Consider the following 12,051-nt stretch of genomic DNA (forward strand, 5'->3'; position numbering starts at 1 on the left):
ATTTCTCAAGCTGAAAGAACTGGATTTTTTTTAAATCAAGCTTTGTGTTGCAAGGTTGGTTTCTATGGACAAAATATTGAACTATCCAGGAGGCATTTACAAAATCTCGAAGGACCGGTACTATTGCACCCAAAAGCATGAGTACATGTTCACCCAGGTCAGGACGTAGCATATGATCCAAAACCAGCCATTCTGACGGAAGAAGTTCAAGCCAAGCTGAAGGTATTGACCAAAACAAGGCTCTAGGAAATGGTAGACTATGAATTGAAATGTTTCAGCAAACGGATGCAACTCTAGAAACATTCTCTAGTCTATGTGCATATCCAAAAATCTGATAGAGAGCTACCTGGCCAACTACTTGGAGAAGATCCATATTGGTGCCCAGACTTAGACCCACAATCAAAGCCCATGGAAGCAGCAGTCAAGAAATCAAACGTGTTGCATTTGGCAAATCTGCTGCATAAGCCCTCTTTAATGTTAAGAAAAACAGACGTGTCTCTTTGAGGACTAAGGTGCATTTTATCCAGACCATGGTATTTTCAGTCGCCTCATATACATGGAGAAACCGGTCAATGCATAAAGGCAGACTGATGAAGAACTGATGCATTTAAATGACAGTGTTGACAAAGAACAATGACTATACCACAAACTGCCCGAAGAATAAACAAATCTGTATTCATTTATGGTCCTTCATAACAAGGGTGGTGAGATTCTGTCTCGTAGTGTGGCGATGTCACCAGATGGGCCAGTCCCTGGAGAAAGGCCATCAGGTTATCTTGCGTGTTAACTCAGAGCATCAGCAAAAAAAAAAAAAGAAGACACTCAATGATACGGTTTGGTGCAGGGGCTGCAGCAAAGGGCGCAAACATAGCAGCAGTGGTGATGATGACACGGGACCAGGCAGCGTGGGGTTCTGTTATACGAGCACATGGGTGGCTGTGAGTTGGAACCAACTCCACAGTAACTAGGGATAACTGTGATGGACTTCACTGAAGATTCTGTGTGGCTGGGGGGGCTCATGGGTGACAATGATCCTGGTGACACCACTGGCTTTGAGGAGGAAGAGTGGGCAGTGCATATAATTAGTGTTGACCATCTGCTGAGGACTAGGTAGTCTCTGAATCTGAGTCTCAGAGCTGCCCTTTGAGTCTGGCTTGCCTGAAGAGCTTAGCCCCCCTGTCAGCATCTGACTTACACGTGGAGAGTTACACACACTCAGCCAATTCTTAAATATCCTGAGAACAAAGCCTAGAGATGGCTGATACATCGGGGTCCTTTCATTACTTTTTAAAAACCTCCATACCTGTTTCGGTTCTCCTTTGGCAAATCCTACTCTGTAGTATTCCAGACAGGTAGTAATGCTGATCTTTTATCTCAAGGCTGTGTGTGTGGTTTTGTTCTGGGGTGGTGTGGCTGGGTTAAAACAGAATTTTCTGAAAATGTAAGCATATTAGGGCCATGCCTGACCCCCTTTTCCTACACGGACTTCACAATGTGCTACCAGCTTCATCACCTGCATTTGGTTGTTGCTGAGCAAAATACTCTGCCCGCTTATCTTTAAATGGACCATGTACTTTTACCCGTAAGGCTGCAGCTCACTTATCCCTTTCTCAGGGGACTTCCTTGAGGATTGACTTTGCCAGCATTCTCCATGTTTACCCATTTATCGACTGAGTTTCATGTGACTATAAAAATGTTAGTTTTTTAATACCCAGTCCAAATAGCACCTAGTATCGCTAAAAAGGCTGAGTCTCCTCTCAGGCAGCTCCCCAGTGGAAGAATACTTCTTGGAAGAGGTGACCGTCAATATCAAACAATACGAGGAAGGCCATTAGGTACAAAATACTTATGTATTTATGAATTCATGACCAAATTAAATATGAAACCTTTATAAAAAGAGGTGTTTTTTCTCCCCCATCCTCCCTCTGAAACAGCTCTGACATCAGTATAGGGGTGTATATTTTTGCTCTTAAATTCAGTTACCTTTCTCGCCTTTTTGTTTTCAGACATTCCCTCCATAGGTGTGTTCCACTCATTTGCTTCCCCTGAATTTCAAAGTGCAGGGTTCTGGGGGGATTGGAATTCAGCACCTCCTCCCCCTCCTTCCACTGCCTGTCCTTCCCTTCTTAGGCGAGGAGACACCAGCGTGGACCTGGCTCCCTCATAGCCTCCAAGGGTGGTTCTCTGGGTTGCACCTGGGGCTGCTAGGCTCCCGTGTGGTAGCAATTGGCTCTGGCTGAGCAATTGGGGAAGGGGCAGTGGATCCCTGAGGGGTTAGCTGGCCCTGACGGTTGGGGTAGTTCTGTGGCCACTCTCGTTGCTTCCTCCAGTTACTTGGCCAACCTTAACTTTCCCCCAATGGCCTCCTTTCCATGCTAATCAGTGGGCTCTGATTGCTCAGCTTGTAAGCAACCTGGGAGACCTAGTTCCTTTCTCTTTGGGACTCTGCTCTCCCTCTCACCCATGTCCCAAGAGCCCCCGCAGACTCCTCTGACTCCTTTCTCCAAGTGAAGGCACAGGGTCCAGAGCTACTCTTACCCATGGGCACCCTTCCCTCCTGCCCCTACTTCTAAATTCATTCTTTCCTTTGAAGCCAGCTAATATGAACGTAAGTGAAGGTAGGCCAATCCACCAGCAGAGGGCATCTCAGACCTGCTGACCACACCAGTTGCCCTGGAGGGGGACTCCTAGAGGAAGCCGGTGCCTCTCAGCCACCTGAGATCTGCTTGACCCCCCCCCAACGTCCTATTCATCCAGATGATTTAGCCACATCTCTGTTGGTCTCGGCACCACAAAACCATTGCAGTCAAGGGTCACCTGTTTCAGGGTTTGCTCTATCCCAGGGCACTTAAAAGCATCTTCGTTGAGATGGTGAGCTCAGGTTCCAGGGCCTCATGTTTGCCCGGACTCTGCCACTCTTCATTAGGAGGCAGACTTAGAAGTGTAAAAAGTGGGGAATGAAAGTCTGTTCAAGATCCAAAAATGGGGGAGTCCATTGTGACCCATCATTTGCTCCCACGGGTTCTACAAGCGATTGCTTACATTCTTCCTCTTCTCCGGATGGATCTTGCTTGATTTTCCCCCTTTGCCCCAAACCAGCACTCTATGGTTAGGCTTCTATGTCCTACTATCCATCCCCACTGGGACTCACTCTAGCTCGGTGTCCACGACCCCGACTTTGACCCCTACCTGCCCACACCCACCATTCACACAGCAGACACCCTGTGGGTCTCTCTGAGGGTAAAGAGGATGACCTGCTTCTTAAGATGGACAGAGTAGCCATAGTCCAATGCTGTGTTCAGAGGCCACACTCAATCACCAGCAGGTTGGGGGCCACGAACTTGTGCTGCCCATGGGAGCCAGCCCAGCTGGGCCAGGGTACTCTCACGCCAGGGTGGCAACAGTTCTTCCCGAATGGCATTGAAATCTGGGATTCTACCCCCAAGCCTTTGCCTCCACAGGCACCTTTGTGTGGCTTTAGTCATATGGAAGTTATAACAGGGTCTTTTCCTGTTTTTCACTCTTTGCAGGGAAGAGTTTCTGTTGGTGATTTTTAAAGGTTTCTTTTTTTTTTTTTGGACTTTGGCCCCACCCCATAAAAAGCAGTGCTAACCAAAAGCGTTGGAAAGGTTCCAGAGGAGCGTGGGGTTGCTGGGCACAGACTCCCACCCCCTCCCTTTCTCATTCCTCACCCTACCCCACTTGCTCCCCTTGCATCCCTTAGCCAAGTCTGAAGGAGACTGGAGGGAGCTTAAGGAGCGTGGGGGCGGAGGAGCAAGGGAGGAGTTTCTTGTTGCACCAAGAGGCACTGCTTCTAGGCTTGGTATTCTGAACAAGGTCCTGTCACCCTTTAGCAGGCTTGGATTGCCGACAGCCCTTGGGAGGATGCTGGCAGAACATCAGCCCATCCACCTGTGGTCTCTTGCAGCTACACCCGAGGAGCTGGAAGCCTGGAGTGGGCTCTGAAGGCTAATCTCTACCCTGACTTCTCTAGTGAGGACTGCAGTAGGTTCCATGTAGAAATGGCCACCAAACATTGACAACCCTCAAATCCATGGGCGCAAAAGCACAGTCAGTAGTAGAGGCAAGGTCTCCCTGCTCACGTCTTTTCACTGGGAGTGGGGGCAGCCTCCCTGGCCGTAGCAAAGACCAAGACTCACATCTACAAACCCTAGAGTTTTGTGGATGGGGGGTGGATTTTCCCCCTTTGACCCTTAGGTTCTCAAACCCAGGGCATAAGTGCCAGAATTCTTCGCTCTGTCCCTGCCCTCTGCCTCCAAGCCATTGTCTCCTGCCCTGCTTGGGGCCTGGAGACTCTGAAGGTGGGCCCTGTCCTGATCCACAGGGCCCAGCTCCTCTCTCACTGAGCTGTGTTGGCTGGCCAGAACAGCTCTGCCCTCAGGGTCCTGGTTATGTGGGTCCCCTTGTCCCTGTCAGGTGGAGGCGGGATGCAGAAGAGCAGGGGGGCAAGGACACAGGGGGACGATAGCAGCAGGGTCAGAAGAGGGTGGCGGCGTCTCAGACCACAGCCGAGGAGGAAGACGGGGAGGAGGAGGAGGCCGCAGAAGAGGAGGGTGAGGACGGGCCATTCCAGAAGAGCCACCGCCGCTTGGGCTGCCGTTTCAGGTGGAGATAGTCCTCTTTTTCCCGTTCCTTCCGGGCCCTCTGATAGTGGTCTTCTTCCTTCAGGTACCAGACAGGTGGCCACCGGTGCTTCTCAAAATACTCCTGGTTTTCTAGAGCAGAAGACAGTAGGGCTTGGTTACAAGAGAAGGAGGGAGGCGGGCACGGGGACACGGGGTGTGACCAAGGGACCCCTTTCCCCACCCTGCTGCCACTAGAGCCTCCAGCCAACTGTCTGTCCACACACTGGTCCCTGAGGTCCAAGGAGAGCAAGACCCCGGCCCTGACTTTAGGGAGCCTCCTGTCTTGCCACCCAGTTCAGCAAAGGGAAAAGCCCAACGAGTGGTCCTGATGAACCACGCTGGGGAAGGAGCATCTTGCTGGTTTTCTCTAAAGGCACAGGGAAGATGAGACCGCGACTCATCATTTGCATTTTCGTGAATGAAACCAGACTGAGGCAGAGGCTGGAGGAGAGAGCAAAGGGGTAACCAGGCAGTGAGGGGCTGAGAACCAAATGAGCTGGCCGGAGCTAAGGTTCCGGAGGAGAACTGGAGCGGCAAGCTGCAAGCACAGGGCTCTAGCTGGAAGCAAGCTAGTCTAAGAGGGTTGGATTTCTTCTGGAAAGCACGGGGGGCTAAAGGTTGGGAGCCAGGGGGGCAATGCAATTGGAGTTGTGGTTTAGGGGGTGGAAAAACCCCACAACAACCCTGGAAGGATTGTAACCAATGTACAAAGGAGGAGAGGGGGTGGGGGTGGGAGGATTGCAGGGAGGGTGCTCACTGCCGAGGGCAAGGACCCCAGGCACCAAATGTGAGCGCTCCCAGGAGCATGGGTAGCAGAGCCCTCCACGAGGCCAGGGCTGCCCACCCTGGAGCCTACACAGCCCAGCTGGGCTCTAAGGGCAGAGCCATCCCATGGAGAAGGCGTGGGCGGCAGGAGACCTCAGCAGGTGTGCAGACCTGGGCTTCCCAAGCTCTGACTGGCACGCCTCTCTAAGCTGTGCAGCCCACTCAGTGGGTCATGAGCAGCCTTTAAAAAGTTTATGTACTTTTCTATATGTGTACAGAGTCACAAAAATGAGATATATTAACTTCCTGTACAAAATTCTCGTCAGGGAAAAACAGTCGAAAAAAAACACCAACCGGCCCCCAAATAAAACAAAACAGGAAAAACACCAACTCTAGTCCCCACCCTCTTTGTGCCGCTGAACTACTCAAAATCACTAAGCCAGCTGGTTGGCAGCCAGCCGGTTTACAGCTCGGGTCCCCTGCCCTGCAGGACAGTCCTGTGCCTGGGGCCCACTTTGCTTGGCTGGCTTCATCTCTGCAAGCTATTCCCAAGCCCGATGGCCAGATGAGGCCCCGGGAGCACCGGCAGCTTCCTAGTGGTGCACTGAGGTCAACTTAGAGCTGTGGACCCACGTGAAGGCCCCGGCAGCCTAGGAGAGCAGCAGGCCCTGGTAGGGCTGGCTGCGGCAGCTCACCTGGGGACATGGCTTTCATGTCTCGGGGAAACTTGCGACACACGTTGTTGTAGTTGGTGCAAATGTGGTGAAGGCACCAGTCCGCCAACTGGTACGCACAGTGGAACTGGGGACAGAGCAGAAGATCATTTGTGGTGTGCCCCTGGCCCCTGTGCAGACGCTGCGGTTGACTGGGGCTATGGCTTTGGTGCCCAGTGGGCAAAGGCCCTGCTGACAGAGTGCCCACCTTCAGAAGCAACCCCCATAAATTGCCGGGAAGCGATGCTTGCTTCAGGGTCTGGCCATGACCGCTTTCACCTCCCCTTTGTCCTGCCCCTGGGCTGTCATACCACAGATCTCCCGGGGTGGATCCAAGGCCAACGTGGTGGCTTCCTACCACGTCTGCTCCTCAGACCTCAACCCAGATGCTGGCCACCTCCCCTTCCCGTCAAGGGTCCAACGCCATCCGCATGAGGGTGGGAAGAACCAGGCTTGGGGAACTACCTTGCCCAGGTGGGCCTGCAAGCCTTGAATCAGCCACGCTTTAGGGTTATAAACTGATCTTTAATCATAGATGTCCCGGCACTGTGAGGGCCAGTGCCAAAACTTTGGTTTGCTGGGCTGCTCGTCACTAAGTGGGTGGGGGTCATCAATTTTAGACGGAGCATTCTCAGCAACCAGCCTAAGCATGAGGTGGGCTATTCCCTTCCTGCTCTCTGGCTGGCTGGAGTCTCAGTCCCTTCCTTCTGTGGCCAGCGTTTGCTGAGTGCCCCAGGGAGTGCTCTCGCCGCTTCCTCAGTTAGGAGGTGAGATGGCTCTGTCTCATCGGGGGCTGCAGGAAACCAAGCCTGACCGTGGGTTTGCTTCGTACCCACTACCTCCCAGTGCGCCCCCTTCCACTGCCAATGGGCAGAGAGAGCCTTCTTCCCCCGCCATTCTACCTGAGCCAGTTCCAGGAACACAAGGACGTCTCCATCGATGTCCACCATCATCTGGGTGGCTGCCATCAGCCCGGTCACTGTGTACTGTTCTGTGGCACACACAGCGAGACATCAGCTGAAGAACCTCATGGGTGCCATGCAGCCCCTGGTGCCCCCCAGCAGGAATTCATTGCAGAACAAAGAGAGATCAGAGCCAGGGACGAGTCCCAATAGGCCAGGCCAGGCTGCCTGCGATTTAAGTCCCACCAATGGGTAATCTGGACCAAGAGCAAGACTTTTCCAGTGAGTCCCGGGGTCAGGGAGTGGAGGAGGACATTAGAATTGGAATTGGGGCGAGAGATCCTTTCAGCTATATATGTCCCACCGAATATTCTGATACACCTCGGGTGAAAGACCGCAGTATATTAAGCCACTGATGCTGAGGGGAAAGGTACTAAGCCCCAGGTTTATTGAAAACATTTTTTCGACAGTTTTATTGGTACTTCATCTACATCGCCTACAATTCAATAACTCAGTCATATCAAGAAGAGTTGTACCATCGTCACCACAACGAATTCAAGGACAGTTTCTTCTTCCTTGTCCTCATTTAAAAGATACATTTAAAGAGGAAAGAAGGCTGATCAGACCTGTGGACATATAGTTTAAACCGACTTGTTTGTATTCCTTTAAATTTTGTAGCCAGATGTGTAGTCATCTTGCCGCTCACTTTAAAATGTTTATATCTTAAAAGTTAAATAAACACCCTTATATTTGTATTAATCTTTATACTTAAAAGTCAAACAAACATCCTTACTCTTGAATTTTAATTGTAAACGGCCCAGAAACAATAACCAGCCCAATAGAAAGGCATCCCTCGTGCTCCGATTACCGTCTTCAAACACCAGTCCCATCTCCGAGTGAAAGGAAAAAGAGCTCCTTGGGAAATGCTGATTCCAGGTCGGGGCCAGGAAACGAACCCAATAAAATATGGAGGAGTTTGTAATATCAGATAAAAAGGAAATGATTCAAGACTCAGGAAGTAACTTAAAGGAACTCCCATTCAAACTGTAAGAAGAAAACAAACATCAGGAAGGAAAACAAGAAGAAGAAGGAAGAAAGCACAGAAACACCGTGTCGTCAACTCAATGCCGGCTCATCGCCCCGTCAGACAGCAGAAGGCCCCTGTGGGGCCCAGGGCAGGGTCTTTCTACACAGAAGCAGACGGCCACCCTTGTCTCCCTCAGAGAGGCTCGTGGGGTCACCTGGAGCGTTTGACCCCACCACCCCCAGGAGAGCCATCGAGTATATTTATATCTGATTTCATCATCAAAATGGGAAATTAAATCCCCAAATCGAATTGGCCATTTGTAGAGGCTGAAGCGAAACCAATGTTATCTTGGAAACTGGTAAATAAAAGGGACACTCGAGCCTTCACCCGACCGTCCCTAAAGGAGCTGTACCACTGGGCGACAGAACAGCGGACGAGGGAAGTGTCTCTCTTCGTTAGACGTATTCCAACAGATAAGAGCTCTAGTCCACCCAGCGACCATCTACTTCGGAAAGAGCAGCCATCAGGAACTCTAGGGACACGGCTGTCTTCTGAAGACCATGGCTCACCGTGGGTCTGACATCCACGTAACAGCAGCCGGCTAGGTTCTGATTTTTAATGAGTTAATCGATCACTGGAAAAGGCATTCAATATTGTTTTCTATCAGCCTTCCACGTGCATGTGCAGCTTAATATTTTTAATGGTTATGTAATATTTTTAAGGACTTCACCTTGCTTGTACCCACAATCAATGTTCCTAGAAGCAGCTGTTAAGAAATCGAACATAGGTAAATCCGCTCAAGACCTCTTTGACATATGAACATGTAAGGATGTCACTTTGAGGACTAAGGTACACCTGACCAAGCCATGGTGTTTTCAGTGGCCTCCTAGGCATGTGAAGGGTGGACGCTGAGTGAGAAGGACAAGTACCACGGATGCATTTGAGTTCCAAGTGTTGGACGAGAACACTGTAAGTACCATGGACTGCCGCTAGAACAAACTGACCCGTCTTGCACGCAGCACAGTCAGAATGATGCTTAGAAGCAAGGGTGTCAAGACTTCACCTCACACACTTTGGACACGGTATCAGGAGAGACCAATCACCAGAAAAGGACATCAAGCTTGGTCAAGTAGAAGGGCAGCCAAAAAGAGGGAGACTGTCAAGGAGATCGACTGACATGGTGGCTGCTACCTTAGACTACAATATAGCAACAACTGCGAGAATAGTGTTTAGGCAACGGGGCTTCTCGGATTCGCTTCCAATTGTCTCCCATTGTGAGGGAAAAATATATATATACACCTTTTTATATTTTCTCTTTGGGTCCTTTCTCTGGAGATAGTCTTCTGAAAGGGAAACCACTGGTCCAAGAGTTTGAATGGTGTTATGTACTCTTGAGAAGCTCACCTCATTTTTCATAGATAGCCACAGGTGACATACTAATACAGCAGTCTTCTCTTGCTTAGTGCCTCTCTTTTGCTCCCTGAAATTTCCGGCACTCCCAGCTGGGGCCCCCGAGTTGCTTCTGCAAGCTCCCCTGCTCGTATTTTAGTACTGCTAAAGAATTTCGCTTTCTCCTAGAACTCAAAAAAACCCACACCAAATGCGTGCCATCAAGTGGATTCCAACTCACCAGGCCCCCCTGGGTGACTGAGAAGAACTGCCCCACGGGGTGTTCTTGGCTGTAGTCTTTGTGGGAACAGATCACAAGGCCCTTCCCTTTTGGCACCATTAGGTGGGTTTGAACCACCAACCTTTAGGTTAGTAGTCTACTGCAAACCATTTGCACTACCCAAGGACTGTCTCTATGACTAGGTCCCACCTTCCAACTCATTTCCCATCATTGGATTTCTGTTTTCCCTCCTATCTGAGCTCCAATCTTGATCATCTGCCTAGATCCCAGCAGTTCTGACACTGGGGTCTTACCCTGAATTCCAGCGCCATGTCTGGGACCCTGCTCCTTGCCTCTAGCTAGACTTTCCAAACAAGATTAACACCGGCATTGGTACCAATGTCGACACCAACATCAAAGCCAACACCAGACTTCAACAGCCACGGAAGCTGCCAGTCTGCCCGGCTCTCGAGACACAAGCTTCTTTTACCAGGACAGTGCAGGCTCTCTTCTCCAGCCCCGTGACCCCGACCACCTGCCTGCATGGCCTCTCTACTGCCCCAGTGCTTGTTCTGCCCTCGCTCCAACATCTCAAACTCACTGCCACGGGGTCGATTCAGACTCATGGAGATCACCCAGCCGATATGTGGAATCGGCCCATTCTCAATGCTCCGCTCCTCACCTGTCTGCTCGTCATTCTGTGATGATTTGTATCTTACGGTGATGCTGGAAGTTATGCCACCTGCCACCCGTGGTGGACAAGTCTCAGCAGAGCTGCCAGACAAGACAGACTAGGATAAAGGACTGGGCAATCTACGTTTGCTTTTTAAATCATTTTACTGGGGGTTTGTACAACTCTTATCACAATCCATCCATCCATCCATTATGTCAAGCACATGTGTACATGTGTTGCCATCATCATTTTCAAAACATTTTCTTTCTACTTGAGCCCTTGGTATCAGCTTCTGGCAATCGACTTTTATCGGCGTTGCTGTCTGAGACAGTGCTGGGAGATGGCTTAGCTGCACTCAAAAGACAAAGGACCATGAATCTGCTCCTCAAAGTAGAAGGGGCCTCAGTGATGTGGTAGAGCAGTTTTCAGGACCTTCATTAGCTGATGTAGCAGGCATGACTCGAAACGAGAATAAACAGCTGAAAACATCCATTTGTAACCAGAGCATGGGATGTATGAATATAAGATAATTAAAAGGTGTCAAAAATGAAACAGAATGATTAAGATAGAGACCCAGGGCATTAGTGAGCCAAAATGGTACGTTATTGGTCATTTTGAATTGGACAATGATATAGTCTACCCTGCTGGCACAACAAATTGAAGATGGCCAATACTGTCCAAAAAAACCCACAAAAACTGTTTCAATATCTATTCTTGAAATATAATGTTGTCAGTAATAGGACAATGTAGGGTCATATACATATATTGCTAGGAAGACCAATTCATATAGCCATGATTCTAATTAATACACCAATCATAAATGCCAAAGATAAAGAAATGAAAGATTTGACCAATGTATATAATCTATACATTGCAAATATGCAAATCAAGATGCACTGAGAATTGCATTGAATTGCAATTAATTGAAATGTGGACGTTAGAAATAAAAAAGCAGTAGCTGCAAAATATGCCCTTAGTGATAGAAAGGATGACAGAACTGCCAAACAGAATTGTGCAAAACCAATGACCCTCGTTGGAAATAACTTCTTTAAACACGACATCTGTACCTAGATGCCTCAGCCGATGGCGTGCACAGGAATCAAATCCACTACAGCTGTGGAAGGGATTAGGACACGCTCAGTTCTCACCAGTCAGGACAAGGCCAGGGGCTGACTCTGGAACAGATTATCAATTGCTCATATGCAAGTTCAAGCTGAAACCGAAGAAAATTAAAAGTCCGCCAGGGCCAACATAGGACTTTGAGGGAATCATAGAGATCATCTCGAGAATGGTTTTGATGCAATGAACACTCAGGACTTGACAGCCAAAAGGAGACCAAAACGATCACGCACGACGAAAGCACAAGAGCATGAACTCGATGGTAAAGAAAGCAAAGCCCAGGTGGAGGTCAGAAGAGACTCTCACCTTTGCTCTCGACCAAAGAATAGATCACGTCAAAGAAAGGACGACGGAAAAGAGCCGAACGGAAGAATCCAAAAGCTGCCTCATGGAAACAAAGTAAAGCATTCTGATGAACGGTGCAGAGATCTGGAGTCAGGAATCCAAAAAGAAGGAACATGATCAGTGCTTTTCAAGCTGAATGAACTGAAGAAAAATTCAGACCTCAAGTTACAATAGTGAACAACATATCAACCTGTGTGATCACGGGGTGTCGAACGGATCACTGAAGACAAATGGGTGCATAAGCAAATGTGG

General features: G+C 49.4%; 1 protein-coding gene across 1 annotated transcript in view; it reads right to left on the reverse strand.

Annotated features, from left to right (window-relative positions):
* Positions 1-1,831: 1,831 nt before the first annotated feature.
* Positions 1,832-12,051, reverse strand: part of RHOBTB2 (Rho related BTB domain containing 2) — a 37,105-nt gene continuing 26,885 nt past the window's right edge. The window contains exons 9-11 of the mRNA XM_004707601.2: positions 7,027-7,115; positions 6,107-6,212; positions 1,832-4,736 (exon numbers count right to left, since the gene is read on the reverse strand). Of these exons, the coding sequence (XP_004707658.1) occupies positions 4,519-4,736; positions 6,107-6,212; positions 7,027-7,115 (413 nt within the window). The 3' untranslated portion in view covers positions 1,832-4,518. The remainder of the gene's footprint in view (positions 4,737-6,106; positions 6,213-7,026; positions 7,116-12,051) is intronic.

This window comes from Echinops telfairi, unplaced genomic scaffold (genome assembly GCF_000313985.2).
Source record: "Echinops telfairi isolate 266 unplaced genomic scaffold, ASM31398v2 ScPeMD7_9;HRSCAF=40, whole genome shotgun sequence".
NCBI classification, from domain to species: Eukaryota; Metazoa; Chordata; class Mammalia; order Afrosoricida; family Tenrecidae; genus Echinops; species Echinops telfairi.